A 16,288-nucleotide genomic window follows, 5' to 3' on the forward strand; every position below is an offset into this window, starting at 1 on the left:
AAGCTTTAGTGAAATGAAACTGCACAAAATAACTTTCCTCTACTTACTCTGTACTTTGCCCTCATGAGTGCCGATGTTCTGCAAAGACATACAGACAGACGATGCCCAGTGAATTGCAGGAAATATTACAAGACTTAGGTCTATAAAGTCACACTATATATTGACTTTAGCCGTGGGTGACACAACACAGTGTTAATCTTCCACAGGGAAGCTTAAAAGATTTTTTTTTTAAAGATTTTATATATTTATGCTACAGAGACAGAGATAGAGACAGCCAGTGAGAGAGGGAACACAAGCAGGGGGAGTGGGAGAGGAAGAAGCAGGCTCATAGTGGAGGAGCCCGATATGGGGCTCGATCCCATAACACCAGGATCACGCCCTGAGCCGAAGGCAGACGCTTAACCGCCGTGCCACCCAGGCGCCCCAGCTTAAAAGATTTTTAACCCACTGACAGAGCAACAAGTTTAAGCTTGTTTCATCTGCCTGGTGTCCCACAGAACTTTCACGAGAGATTACTGTTGGAAAAGTACAGTTTTCAAAACTAGCAATAGCAGCAGTACCTACAGCCCTAATTTTGGGAGAAGTTTAAATGCCTTACTGTTGGGGCCATCAGTATCTAAACCTGACTTGGTGGTGGTATCATGTGTATTTATAAAATGAGGCTAGTCATATTTAGGACAACTGAAGAAAAGCTGGGGGAAAAAACAGCAAACCTGAACACTGAAGCAACCTCAAGCCATCTCTTTATTTTGATATATTTTTATAAAGAAAGTAAATATTCAGGTGGTCAGGAATGTATATAACTAAATGAAATCAAGAAAAAGAAATAGCTATACATTTAAAAAACCAGAATTATGAAGTTATATATCCATGCTTACAATGGGGTGAAGGGAAGTGCTGAAAATATAACAAAAGTTAGGAGATAATGATTATTGTCATTCCCTATAGATGTCTGCAAATACATATTTCTTAAATGAGTAGGATTATTACTGGTGTTCTATATGAATGTCAAAGCCTTGACTTCTAGGCTTTGCATCTGGTATATGGGAAGAAGTAATGACAGTCCTAGTTAATTAGACCATAGAACTAAAGCCCTTACATATATTGTGCATTTTGTTTTAAAACTACACCTTCATCTGCAGTTCTGTGTGAAGATTGATAAATCAGTTTTTACTTGTTTTATTAATAAAAACATAATTTGGGTAAAGAAAAGTACTTGAGTGATTACTTTGTATTTTTTTTTTTTTTTTTTTNTTTTTTTTTGCGTGAGCCTCCAACTTTCTTATATTTAGGATTATTCCATTAAAAGTGTCAGAATAGAAGCCTATTTTGTTAGGTAAATTTTATAAATTCTGTTAATTCTTATAAAGAAGTGTTTGTAAAAGTATCCAGGGAGTGCAGTTCATAAATATCATGAGAAGTCATCTTTACCTAATGAGGATGAAATTCACATTGTATAAGAATTTTATAAAAGCAATTTATCTTACTTAAGAGTTTGTATTTGAATGAATGTAACTGCCACCAAATGTATTGTCTTGTTAATTTTATAAGCGTATGTTATTTTTCAAAACAATTAAGATTTGCCTCAGTCAATAAATAAGAAAAAAAAGATTTGCTTCAGTTATTTGTTAGTAACGAAACACAGAGAGGTTCTTCAACTTGACTGTGGTATTCATAGGGCTTTTTGCGAGCACTGAAAATACCAAATTTCTAATCCTGTCATTAAGAAGTCAAAAGAGGGGCGCCTGGGTGGCGCAGTCATTAAGTGTCTGCCTTCAGCTCAGGGCATGATCCCGGCGTTCCAGGATGGAGCCCCACATCAGGCTTCTCCACTAGGAGCCTGCTTCTTCCTCTCCCAATCCCCCTGCTTGTGTTCCCTCCCTCGCTGGCTGTCTCTGTCTAATAAATAAATAAATAAATAAATCTTTTTAAAAAAAGTCAAAATAATATTACTTACAAAAATGTAGGTCTACTTTATGCAAGTATAATATAAAATCACAGCCACATGGACACCTGTCTATGACATAAATACGAACATTATTTGTTGCTTGATTAGAGACCAGTAAGAACTAGTTCTTGAGTCATGTTCTGTAAAGGTACTACAGCACCTTTTCCATTTGTTGTCACAAGTCTTAACTGAAATAGTAAATGGAGTCTATCCTATTATATAACAATACCCAAAGAAAAATTTTTTTAATCTCTGAACTTCATTAATACAAGAGTTGAAGGAAGAATTGTCCTAGGCGATGGAATGGGAATTGTATGTAGGTAAACATATTTCATCATTTGTGACCTCTACAGTGCTAATATACATTGGGATTTTATAAGGAGAGAGTGCAGATTAATATTTTAAAGTTGATGGAAACTTTTCATTCTATGTATATAGCGAATTGCCATTATTCTTGTTCAGTTTCAATTTCTCCATCATTGCAGTGGTCTTGTATCTTCCTTATGCCCTATGTTGTTTTCTTCCTCCATACTAGACACTTCCTTATATCGTATCTATTTACTAAAATCTTGATATCTGTGTACAATTACTCCTAACGGCCTTTTAGGTTCAGAGATTTCAGTGACTTGTTGCTTTTCTCCCACATTCATTGTGTGTGTGTCCCACTTGCTACTAGTGGTGTTTTTTTTGTTCGTTTGTTTGCTTTAATTTTAATTTTATTTATTAATCTCTACATCCAATGTGGGGCACAAACCTATGACCCTGAGACCTAAGAGTCGCATGGTCTTCTAACCTTGCTACTTGTGTTTTTTGAACCTGAATTCTTTTGTTTTCTTTATCATTCATAAACCCTCCCCAAGTCTGTCAGGTCTACCTGATAGATATTTTTTGTGTATCTTTTTTTGTTGCTAACCTCTGCCTTAAACCCTCTGTGATTTAACTTTAGACACTAAAAAAATAAAATAACTATAGACTTTTGAAGGAGCCTACTAACTGGCCTTTCCTCCTGCATACCTTACTCTATATCAATTCTTCACATATAATACTGGCTTTGATTTCCCTGTCTAACCTCATTACTGAATTAGACATGTAATTGCCATCATGTAATCCTTAAGCATATTATTAATTAGTTCCCTGACCACATTATGCTCTCTCTTGCCATGGAGACTTGATATGTGCAATTCCCTATTCTTGTAATGCCTTTTGTCCTGTTTTCCTGGCAAACCTTTGTTTCCTCTTCCAAACTTAGGTTTGACCTCACCATTCCTGTGACATTTTTGTGAGGCTCTTCTTTAGTCTTAGGTACTTATTCCTTTCTCTTCCATGTGTATACTTTAAAACACACACAAACACTTTTACAACGTATTATAATTATATCTCACAATAGTTCCTCAAAGTAGGATCTAAGTCATTCTGTTTCTATTTTTAGTACATAACATAGTGTTTGCTCCTTACACAGTAGGGGTTAAATAGTTGTTAAATGTGAGGGGCGCCTGGGTGGCACAGCGGTTAAGGTTAAGCGTCTGCCTTCGGCTCAGGGCGTGATCCCGGCGTTATGGGATCGAGCCCCACGTCGGGCTCCTCTGCTGGGAGCCTGCTTCTTCCTCTCCCACTCCCCCTGCTTGTGTTTCCTCTCTCACTGGCTGTCTCTATCTCTGTCAAATAAATAAATAAAATCTTTAAAAAAAAATGTGTGCTACTTGTTGTTGTTTTATTGGGGATTGGCTACTCTTTCTAGTAGGTTTACAGTTTTCTGCTCCTGAGTACCCTCTGCCTGCCGGTTCTATATTTCTATTTGCTGTAGCGCTGAGAGTAGTTTCTTCCCTTTTAGGAAGAAAACTAGCTTAGAGATTGAGTTAAAAACAGAACCAAGAATGTTATATAGTAACACTTATTTAAACATCCTTCCTAGATGAAGTAATTCAATATTTGTGCTGTTTTATTCACTAAGAGTGATGGACAACATGGTATGTGGGGACAGAAATGACATTGGTTAAAAAGTTCCCTGACCACATTATGAGAAAGACAGATGTAAAGCTAAGAACAGCCAATTCATTAACTTAATTTTTTTTATCATTAGGAAAAAAGATCTCAAAATTTTAGCAGTAGAATAACTTCGTTTATCAAAGCTTGAGAACTAGCATAGAAAATGTTTTCATAATAAGCGAAAGGAAGCACATGTTCTGTTAGCTATTATAATTTATAACCTGATAACCTGTTAAATTGTTACCAGTAGGTTTTCTGTTTTCCACTATAGGTTCAAGCAATAAATGCAGGAGTGTTTTTCTTCAGATGCACGATATGCAATAATAGTGATATATTTCAGAAAGAGATGCTGAGAATGGGAATTCATATTCCTGAAAAGTGAGTATCATTTAGCCTTTTGACAAAAAGATAATTTAAATGTAGGATTTAATAGCAATGGGAGTAATCACATATGTCTGTCATAGAGACGCAGTCATCTTAAATGGGGAAATATAAACCTTCCCCTACCACTGCCTCCTCCTGCTTCCCAGATTGCTAGTTCTTGAGAGCAGGGACTGTGACTTTAATGTCTCATTAGTTGACTTACAATCTCTTAATAAATACCTCAAGTGTGTACAATGTTAATTGATTGACTTATACACAAGTATAATAGACTTCAAAATGGCATGTATAAGTTATCTAAGAGAATTAAGATGTGGTTTAAAATATATAACAAGGATTTTCTTAATACTTAAAGATGAGGAATCCAGAAATAATGTTACTAAACTTGAAATTAAAAATTAGAAGTGAAATATTAGGAAAAATGTAAGTTTTAGAAAATTTCTAATTTTTCATTTAACATTTAAAAATTCACAGTGAGAATAATTAACTGCAGGATAAAATGACACTAATAGATTTATATCCTGAAGAGGATGATTAATCCTAAAAAGAAAAGTTTTATCCTTGTTCCTAAGTATGTGAAAAGTTTGTGTTTTTAGATTTCATTACTAATCCTTTTATGTAACATTTTAGTTCAAAGTGTATTTTATATCTTTCTTCGTTTACAGAGATGCGTCTTGGGAATTAGAGGAAAATGCTTATCAAGAACTTCTGCAGCACTACGAGCATTGTGATGTCCGAAGATGTCGTTGCAAAGAAGGGCGAGACTATAATGCACCTGATAGGTATATTGGGAAGCCCAGTTGTGCTTATTGTATTTATTTAAACTGTCATCTGAGGAAGTAGTTTTCTAGTTAATGAAATGTCATTTTGCTCTTCGGATGTTAGAAGTTTTAACTTGAGAGGAGGTATATTTATTAAATGCATGTTTACATCTGTTTACAGAGAAATTATTGCTATCAGAATAGTTGTAACTTATTTCTTTGGTGTATTTTCATGAGGCTTCATTTACTAGAGCTGCATTGCCCTATATGGGTAGCCGCTAGCCGCATGTGGCTATTGAGCACTTGAAATGTGGCTATTCCAAATTGAGAGGTGTTGTAAGTGTGAAATACACAGTGAAGACTCACTGTCTTAATTTGCTAAGGCTGTCATAACAACAGGTACTTGTTTTCTAACAATCCTAGAAATTAGAAGTTCAAGATAGAGGTATTGGTATGTTTTATTTCTTCTGAAGCCTCTCTCCTTGGCTCATACTTGGTTCCCTGCTAGCTGTGTCCTCACATAATTGTCCCTCTGTCGTGTCCTAATCTCCTTTTCCTATAAGGACACCAGTCATTAAATTAGGGCCCACCCATATGACTTCATTTTATCTTAATTATCTCTTTAAAGACCCTGTCTCCAAATACAGTCACATAATGAGGTATACTGGGTTTTAGGACTTCAACTTATGAAATGGAGGGGATATAATTCAGCCCATAGTAGTAAAACAAAAAGAACTTAGAGTATCTTGTTAGTAACTTTTTATATTGATTACATGTCAAGCAAAATGATATTTTGGAAATGTTGAAATTCATTTCACCTATTTCTTTTACCTTTTTAAATCAAGTTGCTAGAAAAATTTAAATTCATTAAATGACTTATATTGTATTTCTATTGGATGGCACTGTTCTAGAACTTAATTTAACTAAAGTAAACTAGCAGTGTTCTTTTGGATTACTATAAAAAGGGTTTGGTATTTGACATTTATTGATTCTTTTGTAATGTCAGTAGATCCTGGCTCTAATCTTAATCAGCCATTATTCTGTGCCTTCTATGTATACTATACTGTATTGGGTACTAGAAATCAAGAGTACCTTCATTTTTTAAGACGCAGAATAAACAGTAACAAATCCAGTTTTGTTGAATTGATAGAGGATATTTCAATAAATTTTTAATCCCTCTTATACAATCTTACTTAAAATGGCAAACTGAAACTTAAAGTACAAAGCAGAATATTGGGAGCCTTGTTTCTCATGGAAAGTGATTTGGCTGGGTAAGCTATCTTTTATTTGCAAAGACTCAGCTGATGTCTTGCCATCTTTGAAAAATTTCCCTAAGCAGTTCTTACCACTCCTGATTTCCCATTCTTGGCTGGGTTTTTTCTTTTGCGTGCATGTTACAATGCAATTGACGTTACTGGAATTTGTTTTTGTTATTCGACTGAAAATTGTTTAACGGCAGAGATCTTATTGAAGATGTCAAGTATTGTATATTCTTGCTTACATGACTGGTGACCCTGATTATTCATTTGTAAACCTCTAAAGGGTTGTGCTGAGGCACAGATGAGATAATGTATATTAAGTGTGCTTTGTAAACAATAAGGCACTTTAGATATCTAAGAAACAGTACATTCACTAATATTGATATTTTCTAAATTTATTTCGGGCTTTTTTTTTTTAAGATTTTATTTAATTATTTGAGAGAGAGTGCGTGAGCACAAGCAGGGGGAGTGGCAGGCAGAGGGAGAGAGAGAAGCAGGCTCCCCGCTGATCAGAGAGCCTGGTGTGGGGCCTGATCCCAGGCCCTGGGATCATGACCTGAGCCTGAAGGCATACATTTAACTAACCGAGCCACCCAGGGCTCAATTTGGGCTATTTGGGGCCATTTTACTAAACCTATATATATTGCTTATATATTATTGGTCTCCCAGTCATTAGCTACCAAACTCCCTTTCCTTTCTGGCAGCTACTTGAGGTTGCTATCCCTTGTCTTTTCTCGTAGGACACAATACCTGCCATCTGAATGCTTGCTTTTTTTTTTTTTTTATCGTACTCCCTCATCCTAGTGATAGTAAGGTGGTTTTGCTGAAAGGCACCGTGGTGTAGTGGTTAGGAGCATGGGTCCGAAGCCAGGTAAACTAGGTTGGAAGCCCCACTGTTGGACTTATTAGCAGTGTGAACTTAATTGGGCAAGTTATTTACCCTTCTATGCCTTGGTTTCCTCCCCTTTAAAATGAAGAATCATAGCGGTTTTCCTATCATTTAAAATTATGATTTTCCTATCATTTAAAAATTTAACTTTTTGTGTAGACTGAGAACTGGGCCTGGTGTATAGTAAGCATGCAGGTTAGTTGTCCTCTTTCTTTCTCTTCATCATTTGGCAGAACTATCTGGGAAAGTGGGGGAGACAACACAGAGAGGACATATACCTCCATAGCCATATCCACACAGAGAGGGTATACTTATAACCAAACAAAAAGTAGGCCCCACACCACAACCCACACCTCTACAGAAAATGTGTATGGACTGGCATACATCACACAATCCCGTGTAGAAACGCGAAGGTGGGGGTGGAAGGGAACAAATGAGAGAATCTAAATACAGGCAAGATAGTAAGTCTGGATCCTGTTGAGCTGCACAATACTGGGTGTGTAAACAAGCGTTTATAAGAAATAATTACAGTGAATGTGAAAAATAATATTTTAGGTAAGATATTTACTGATGTTTCTTCCGTGTTGGCCACATTTATATAGCAATTTCCCTATGAGCTATTAATTTCCAAATATAAAAGAAAATTTTTTTCCTTCTTAATCCTATTCTTTCTGGTGTTTATATTCTTGTGCATGTACATGTTGATATTTAATTTAGGTATTTTAAGTTAGTAAATATTTAGAGAAGGAGGTTGCAAACGTAAATGAAATAGAAAAAAAATACTTCAAGAAATAGTAATGAAGTGTCAAAGCAGTCAAAGCAGATAATCTATTTTCTCCTCCTTTGGTAGGAAAGTTGGTTATATGTGAGATGGACAGTGTGGCCTGCAGCAGTGCAGGTGGTTGGAATTAGACCAAGTTAATACCAAAATGTAAACCTCTGCTTCTGTTTATGTCCTCAGCAAATGGGAAATAAAGCGCTGTCAGTGTTGTGGTTCTAGCGGAACACATTTAGCTTGTTCCTCATTACGATCATGGGAACAAAATTGGGAGTGTTTGGAATGTAGAGGTATTCTCTACAATTCAGGTAATATTTTGTAATTTTGAATAAAGATGTTTTTTCAAATGTATAATATTTTAAAATTTCTTCCTATATATCTGTAATGCTAACATTGGGTTTTAAATCTACAGAGGATTTCCAAAAAGCCAAAAAACATACATTAACCAGTACTAATAGTGTGGGAATAACTGATTGTTTGTTGGAAGAATCATCACCTAAATTACCCAGACAGTCACCTGGAGCCCAGCATAAAGATCTGCTGAGGTATGTATTTTGAATTGGAGAAAAATATAAAACTCTTTTTTTTTTTTTTTTTTTTTTAAGTAAGCTCTATGCCCAGTGTGGGGCTTGAACTCATTACCCTAAGCTCAAGAGTCACATGCTCTCCCAGTTGAGCCAGCCAGGCATCCCTATGAAGTTGTATTTTGAGAAAATTAGAATAGGAAGTGGCCATATATTTACATTTAGAATATTAACTGATTTTAGTATTCTGAAAGAGTGTTTTTCAAACTGCAGGACCAACATTTGATCATGAAGTCAATGCAACCAGCATTAAAAAAAGAAACCAGGATAGAATAGAATGTAAAATATCCGATTGCATTGCAAATAGAATATATATGAAATTTACTTTATTGTATACTGAGTCATGATGTAAAATATATATTATAGATCATTTTTAAGGTAGTTTAAAATATTAAGTATACCATGTTACTTGGTTAGAAGGAAGGAATCGTATTTAATATAGTGATTTTCTTTTAAATTGTGTAATCATTTACTTAATATATTTGCTGTCAATGTCAGAGGTCTAAATGTCACCTCTTTAGAAAGTTTAAGGCATACTTATAAGCATTATCGTATTGTATTAATGCCTAAATATTTTCCTACCTGGGTTGGTTCACCCTGTCCTTAGGCAACCTGGTGGTTCCCAGCTCCTGGGTGGTCACCATATTGATGCCAAACTTAGTGCAGATACCCAGTTGGCATAGCACACAACAGCCCAGAACTCCTGTGCTCAAGCGATCCTCCTGCCTCAGCCTCCTGAGTACCTGGGACTACAGATGTACACCACTGTACATAGTAAAATAAGTAGCTTTCAAAATCATTCATAACATTTAAGTAAGACTAGAATTACAACTTAGTACCATGTCAGGTATTTATTTATTCAGTTGAAGTTAGGATTTTTAAATATATGTAGCTTTGTGAAGGAGTTTATAGGAAAAATACACAAAACTAACATTAGTAGCTAAGCGTGATGAAGTACTACTTTTTTGTTAAAAAATAGTATCAAATTAGGGGCGCCTGGGTGGTTCAGTCTGTCAAGCCTCCGTCCAACTCTTGATTTTGACACAGGCCGTGATCTTGGGGTCCTGGGATCCAGCCCTACAAGGGTCTCTGTTCTCAGCAGTGAGTCTGCTTGCGATTCTCTCACTCTCCCACGCACACTCTCTCTCTAAAATAAAATCTTAAAGAAAATAGTATCAAGTTAAAACTTAGAAGGTAAAGGGAATTTCTGTGAAAATATTTGATAACTAGATTTATAGATAGAACTGGAATATGAAGTACTATTCAAAAAGTGAAGAATTGCTTTTAAGATATCACTTGTGTTAACTGAAAACTTGATACAGATGTTTTTATATTTTTAGTATCAAAAAAATGTTCATGTTAGTTTTAAAACTTTTAATATGTAGCTTTCCAAAGATGTTATACCGGGGAAGTTCGATTACTTGTTCCATGCTTTAACATCACATTATAAAAGAATAACATCAGCATTTCCATTCCATGCAGGAGCACAAGGAATCAACCTGCTACACAAAGGTATATTTCTGAAGGATTGTCTCACTTCCAAAAGACTTTGGTTTTTCTGCAACCTGGGTTAATGAATAGGGGGTGTGTGAAGAAAGAAAAAGCAAAGCCTCGTCCGCATTGGGGCATTGTAATGTCTTATGATGAGAAAAATTTATACTTGATTTTGAAAGATGATCCATGGACATTGCTCCAAACGAGATTATTTTGAGTACATTAATTTCCATTACAGGTGGAGAAATTGAGGCAGAGACAATTGATTTGGTCCACACAATTGCCTGGAGGTCTTAAGGCATAGCTTGCTAGGCCTCATGCTAGGAGGTTCTGATTCTGTTTACTTGCCGTTATAGCTCAAGAATTTGCATTTCTGGGGCACCTGGCTGGCTCAGTCAGTGGAGTATGCATGCGACTCTTGATCTCAGGATTGTAGGTTTGAGCCCCATGTTTGGTGTAGAGATTACTTAAAAATAAAGTCTCGGGGAAAACATTTTGCATTTCTAACAAGTTTCCAGATGCTGTTGCTGCTGCTGGTTTGGAGCCACACTTTGAGAATTAAAGTATCTAGTAAACTTGAAATGCCTTGAAGCAACTGTTTGTGATAGCCATTAGCCAGGAGGGTGAGATTCTGAGCTTCTGACTCTTACATCTGAGTCCACTGAATTGATCAAATTTGAGATAATGATCCTTCAACATTCTCATAGATCTTTTATGATATTCAATTTGAATTGGTAGGAAATTGAGGAGGGAGTCAAGAATTTAGAATCCAATAGCTTTTTGGTTCTGGTGGCAGCTGTTGTCTGTTTTTGGGTGGGAGTTGGGGAAGAATTTCCTTTTTAATTATTTTTTCTATTTTTTATTGGCTGAATAACTGCTGTGTCATGTAAAGTACTTTAGAGTACTTAACCTCTATGTTTAAATTCATGTTTTACAGGCAAGGCAGTAAATTTAGAAGAGACGTTTCAACAATAATGATAGAATTAGGGTTTCAAATTAAAAAAAAAACTAAAAGATTATGGATTAATAAAGCCAATATCTGGAATAGTGCCTTAGATGGATTCAGAAATCAAAACTTTAATCCTTCATATACAATTGAAATAGCATATGTCAATGAAAATGATAATTTTGAAAGAGAGCATCCTGGATCAAAGCAAGAATTCCTCAGTCTCTTAATGCAGCATCTTGAGAATTCACCAGTATTTGAAGGGTCCTTGTCAAAGAACTTGTCTCTAAATTCTCAAGGTAATTTTATTTATTATTGTATCTGCCGAATATACCATATGAAAGAGATAGCTGGTTAGAATTAATATTCAGTCCATGTAGTTGAAATGTGTAGTTCACTTTGTTAGTAAAATACTTATTGAATCACAGAAGAGTAGAGAGAGGAGAGCAATATTTTTTAAATTTTGTAGTGAAACTTTTTATTTAAGAACGGGCTTAATTTCTTTTAGCAATGTCCTCCTTGGAGTGAATTTATAATTAAGTGTAACTTCTTAAAAATGTACTTTATGTTCATTTTAATTTCATTTGACTAGAGTGACCAAGTGGAGTGGATGATTATTTGAGCCCTTCTTGTTCACATCTTTGGAATTTGCAGATAGGATGTTTCTTCACAACCTAGGATTTTTATCACATAATTTTCTGGTCCACATCTATCGGATTTTTTAATGTACTTTTGCTTTCAAGAACTTTTCATGCACATTTATGTATATGATACTTTTCTATTTTGTGATGATGAGTTAAAACATGCATTTCAGAAGAGTGATTCGTTCTAGCATTCTCTTTTAGAAGATTTTATACCACTTTTGCTATAATAGGAAATTCAAAAAAGTGAGATTTATTTCATTCCTTTTGAATTTTCTCCTATATATTCCCTAGAACTTCCTTACTGTTGCCTGAAGCATCATTAAAATAATTGAGAAACTACCAAGGTTTATTTGTACTATGTATAGTACACACTGTTTAATTCTAAACTCCCTAAAAAAAATAAAATCACTCCAAATAATCAGTGATGTTAACTCAAGACAGTTTTGGTACAGTGGATGAGTGCATGAATTCACAAAATCTGAATTCAGTTTTGTACACATCTACTTCAGTTGCTTTATATCCTTAGATAAATTATGTAGCCTCTCTGGAATTCATTTAACAGATACAGAAACTGTGACTGCTAATATGTAGCATATAAGGTTATTGTTGAGATGTTATTATTAGTTCATATATTGATAATGTTACTTATTAATAATTTGTTCTTAACAATATTAAGAGAAATAAAGGAAAAATTTACATATCTTTTTGATTTATCAAAGTAGTTAAAACATTTTACTTATTTTTAAGTTATTTTAATTCAAGTTAACATACAGTGTTATATTAGTTCCAGGTGTACAATATAGTAATTCAGCACTTCCATACGTCACCCTATGCTCATCATGACAAGTGCACTCCTTAATCACCATAACCTATTTCACCCATCCCTCTGCCGTTCTCCCCTCGGGTAACCATCAGTTTGTTCTCTATAATTAAGAGTCTGTGTCTTGATTTGTGTGTGTCTGTCTCTCTTATTTTTTTCCCTTTGCTTGTCTGTTTTGTTTCTTAAATTCCACATATACATGAAACAATATGATATTTGTCTTTCTCTGACTGACTTATTTTGTTTAGTAGCTAAAACATTTTAAATGAAAATTTAAAAAATATTGAAAGCTAAATGATGATAAGGTAAGAAAGATAGCATATACTCTTGGGAGTAAATTTGTGCCATTTTGGAAAATAATTTAGCCCTATTTATAAACAACCTTAAAAATGTTTCTATTCTTTGAACTACTAATAACATATATAGGAATCTATACTAATCAAATAATCAAAGACGTATAAAAAAGAGTATGGAAATAGATGTTGATTGTAATATTGTGTCTCATATAGTTGAGAATATAGCTTAGCCAAGGTAGCTAGTAATAACCAGATGGTTTATATTGCAGTGCATCTATAAATTTGTCTTAGTCATTAACTGTAGATTTAAATAATTGTGTATAATATAGAAAAGTTTACAATATAGTAAGTAAAAAAAAGCAGAAGTCAAACTATTTGTCCATACACTAATATACATACATCAAAGTGTGCACACTGGTTATTGCAATACAATTATATGTGATTTTTAGGGGCACCTGGGTGGCACAGTCGTTAAGCGTCTGCCTTTGGCTCAGGGCGTGATCCCAGCGTTCTGGGATCGAGCCCCACATCAGTTCTCCGCTAGGAGCCTGCTTCTTCCTCTCCCACTCCCCCTGCTTGTGTTCCCTCTCTCGCTGGCTGTCTCTGTCAAATAAATAAATAAAATCTTAAAAAAAAAAAAAAGAATTATATGTGATTTTTATTAAAGATTTTCTGCGTTTACATTTTTTCTATTATAGGTTATTTTGTGTTCAGAAAAATATTTAGGTGAGATCTATATTTTATACATGATTCTAGTTTCTCTGAATTATTTTACATTTATCTAAGTCTTGGTTTTTTGGGATTTTTAACTTCCTGTTTATGTGTTCATTATGTATGATGGTTATCTTATAATAATAAAATAATTACATTTGTTGTATTTTTCATCTATATCTACAGCACTGAAAGAGAATCTTTACTATGAAGCTGGCAAAATCCTTGCCATTTCTTTGGTTCATGGTGGTCCTTCACCTGGTTTCTTTTCTAAAACCTTGTTTAACTGCCTTGTTTATGGACCAGAAAATACCCAGCCAATTTTAGATGATGTTTCAGATTTTGACGTGGCACAAATTATAATCAGGGTAAGAAATATACTTGTTTGTTATAATACAGACTACGTTCCAGTTATATTTGAATGTAAATGATGGATCTACAATAGAATAATACTCTTTGTGCAGTAGTCAGGAGGTCTCAATATTTCTGTTTACCAGCAGAGTTCACAAACAATTAAGAGATAGATGTTAAGGTTAGACAGCTAGAGATCAAAGGGCCAGGTTTAATGTTGCTATAACCTATTAGATAATGTCACTTTGGTCTGTGGTTTGTTAACACTCCTCAGAATTAGATGGATTTATCTACCCTGCCAGAGACAGTGTAAGGCAGGTTCCTTATTTTCTGCTAGAATGCAGATGAAAGTGCACTTTATATAGGCAGGTGGATCTGCAAAGAGGAAGGACTTGGCTTACCAGTCAAAAAACTTAGTCTAACTCCTACAGGGAGATAAGTGTGATAGGTGGAGAGAAGGACCAGGCTGAATTTCTTCTTTATGGAAACGTGGGGAGATTCAATGTTTCTACCCAAAAATAGTTACCATTTATTAAGCCCCATACTACATATTATCTGTACAAACTCAATTTAGTTATCATAATGCCCTATAAGTATCATTGCCTACATGTTACTGATTTGGAAACTAATTGAGACAATGAAAGTCATCCAACTTTTTTTCCTTTAACCTCCTTCCTGCTTAAGCCTGCTCTAGCCATTGTCTCCATTAATAGGCAGTATAGTTTAATGGTTAAAAGCAAATGTTCAGAAGTCAGTTTTTAGTTTGAAATAACTGCTATAAGCTGTGTGACCTTGGGCATGTTAGTTAATCTTGTTAAACCTCAGTTTCAAAATCACAAAGTAAACAACATGGAAGTGTGTCCTTTTATTTGGCCCAAGATGTCTCATCCTAGTTTAAATTGATCCTTTAACTCAACTGATTTTTCCTTTTCTCCTCTTTACCAAAACATATACTTTAGTATAACTTCATTGTCTCAGCTTCCTCTTTCCTACTCATTTCTTAACTTTTTAGAGTCAGGCTTCTATTCCCACAGGACATTCTTCTGAGTTAGCTAGCTTGTAGCTGATTCCAGGGATCTAATTCACCACATGCAAAAGCCTTTCTTTCCTAAGTCCTCATCTCCTTTTGTAATCGTCACTGTCTTTGAATTCATCTTTTCTGTTTTCTTTAATATTGCATTTCTTCCTACCCCTGAAACTTGGGTATTATTCTGTGTTATCCAAACAGTCCTCCCTCTGTACTATTTGGAAAGCTGCTTCTTGCCCATAACCTTTCTGAATGATTCCCAGACCTGTGTTTTTGAGCCACTAGACTCTTGTATCCAGATAGTGTCTGAGTCTTTCTAACACACTGAGACCAACATGTTTAAGACACAACTCTTTTTTCCTCGTAATTTTTTTTTTTTGCCTGATTTTTCTTTTAAAAAGATTTCTTATTTCCATGCCTTCCTGGAGAAAGGGTCATTTTCATTCTTCCATATTCCATTCATCAGTGTGTGTCAAGACATCTGTCTCTAAAAGTGGTTTATCTTCAGCATTTCCCTCTTATTTCTAGTGTACTTACTATACCAAACTCAAATTATTTCTACTTTAAACAATTAGGATATTATTCCAGTATTCAGGATGATTCTTTTAAAAGTATAGTTTCAACAACGTTGCTTTCTTCCTCAGGAATCTTCAGTGGCTACTCATTGCCTATTGAACAAAGTTCAAGCTATTCATTAGGGTATTTAAGACTTCTGACTCTTCTCATGGCTTTATCTATTCCTTTTTCTGTGCCCCTATCCAGTGTTTGTTCATTTAGTCAACAAATAACTATGTACCTCATATTGTTTCATCACTGAAGATACAGTAGTGAATCAAAATCCCTGCCTCCTTGAAATTTACATTTTAGAGGAAACACAGAAGATAAATAAATATATTTACTACTACTGTCATGTAGTAAAATGCATTGTAAAAATAAGAAAGAATAAGAGAAAGGAGATAATGTTTGGGGTATAATAAGTTGGAGCTTAGGCTAAGCTTCTGTAACAGAGACCCCAACAGATATTTTATTTTTCTAAAATTTGTTATCTAGATTTTAGTGTAGGGATTGGCAAATTATGGCTGTAGGCCAAGTCTGTCCTGCTGCCTCTGTTGTAAATAAAGTTTTATTGGAACACAGCCATACCCATTTCCCATTTGTTATCTGTCTATGACTGCTTTCACACTATAGTGGAAGAGTTGAGTAGTTGTGACAGACACCCTATAGCCCACAGAGCATAAGATGCTATCTGGCCTTTCACATGGCTTGTATTTTAGTGGTATGGTTATGATACACCAAGTTATCTAGGGACTTGGATTCCTTCCTCTCATTGTGTAATGACTTAGGATATCATCTTCATCTCCATGAAGCTTGCTCTTAAGGGAGGAAATAGAAGTAGAGTTCAGGGAAGTTTGA

At 34.9% G+C, this 16,288-nt stretch overlaps 1 protein-coding gene across 5 annotated transcripts in view; it reads left to right on the forward strand.

Moving 5' to 3' along the window:
• The window catches only part of G2E3 (G2/M-phase specific E3 ubiquitin protein ligase), a 56,636-nt gene that overhangs the window by 31,008 nt on the left and 9,340 nt on the right, over positions 1 to 16,288 (forward strand). For 4 of the 5 annotated variants that reach the window (XM_034648620.1, XM_034648619.1, XM_019809127.2 and 1 more), the window contains 7 exons: positions 4,206 to 4,312; positions 4,981 to 5,097; positions 8,186 to 8,310; positions 8,415 to 8,547; positions 10,069 to 10,098; positions 11,018 to 11,325; positions 13,684 to 13,865. In XM_034648620.1, coding sequence (XP_034504511.1) covers positions 4,206 to 4,312; positions 4,981 to 5,097; positions 8,186 to 8,310; positions 8,415 to 8,547; positions 10,069 to 10,098; positions 11,018 to 11,325; positions 13,684 to 13,865 — 1,002 coding nt within the window. The remainder of the gene's footprint in view (positions 1 to 4,205; positions 4,313 to 4,980; positions 5,098 to 8,185; positions 8,311 to 8,414; positions 8,548 to 10,068; positions 10,099 to 11,017; positions 11,326 to 13,683; positions 13,866 to 16,288) is intronic. The other variant, XM_002928371.4, reaches the window with a different exon arrangement.

Source organism: Ailuropoda melanoleuca, chromosome 20 (genome assembly GCF_002007445.2).
Source record: "Ailuropoda melanoleuca isolate Jingjing chromosome 20, ASM200744v2, whole genome shotgun sequence".
NCBI classification, from domain to species: domain Eukaryota; kingdom Metazoa; phylum Chordata; class Mammalia; order Carnivora; family Ursidae; genus Ailuropoda; species Ailuropoda melanoleuca.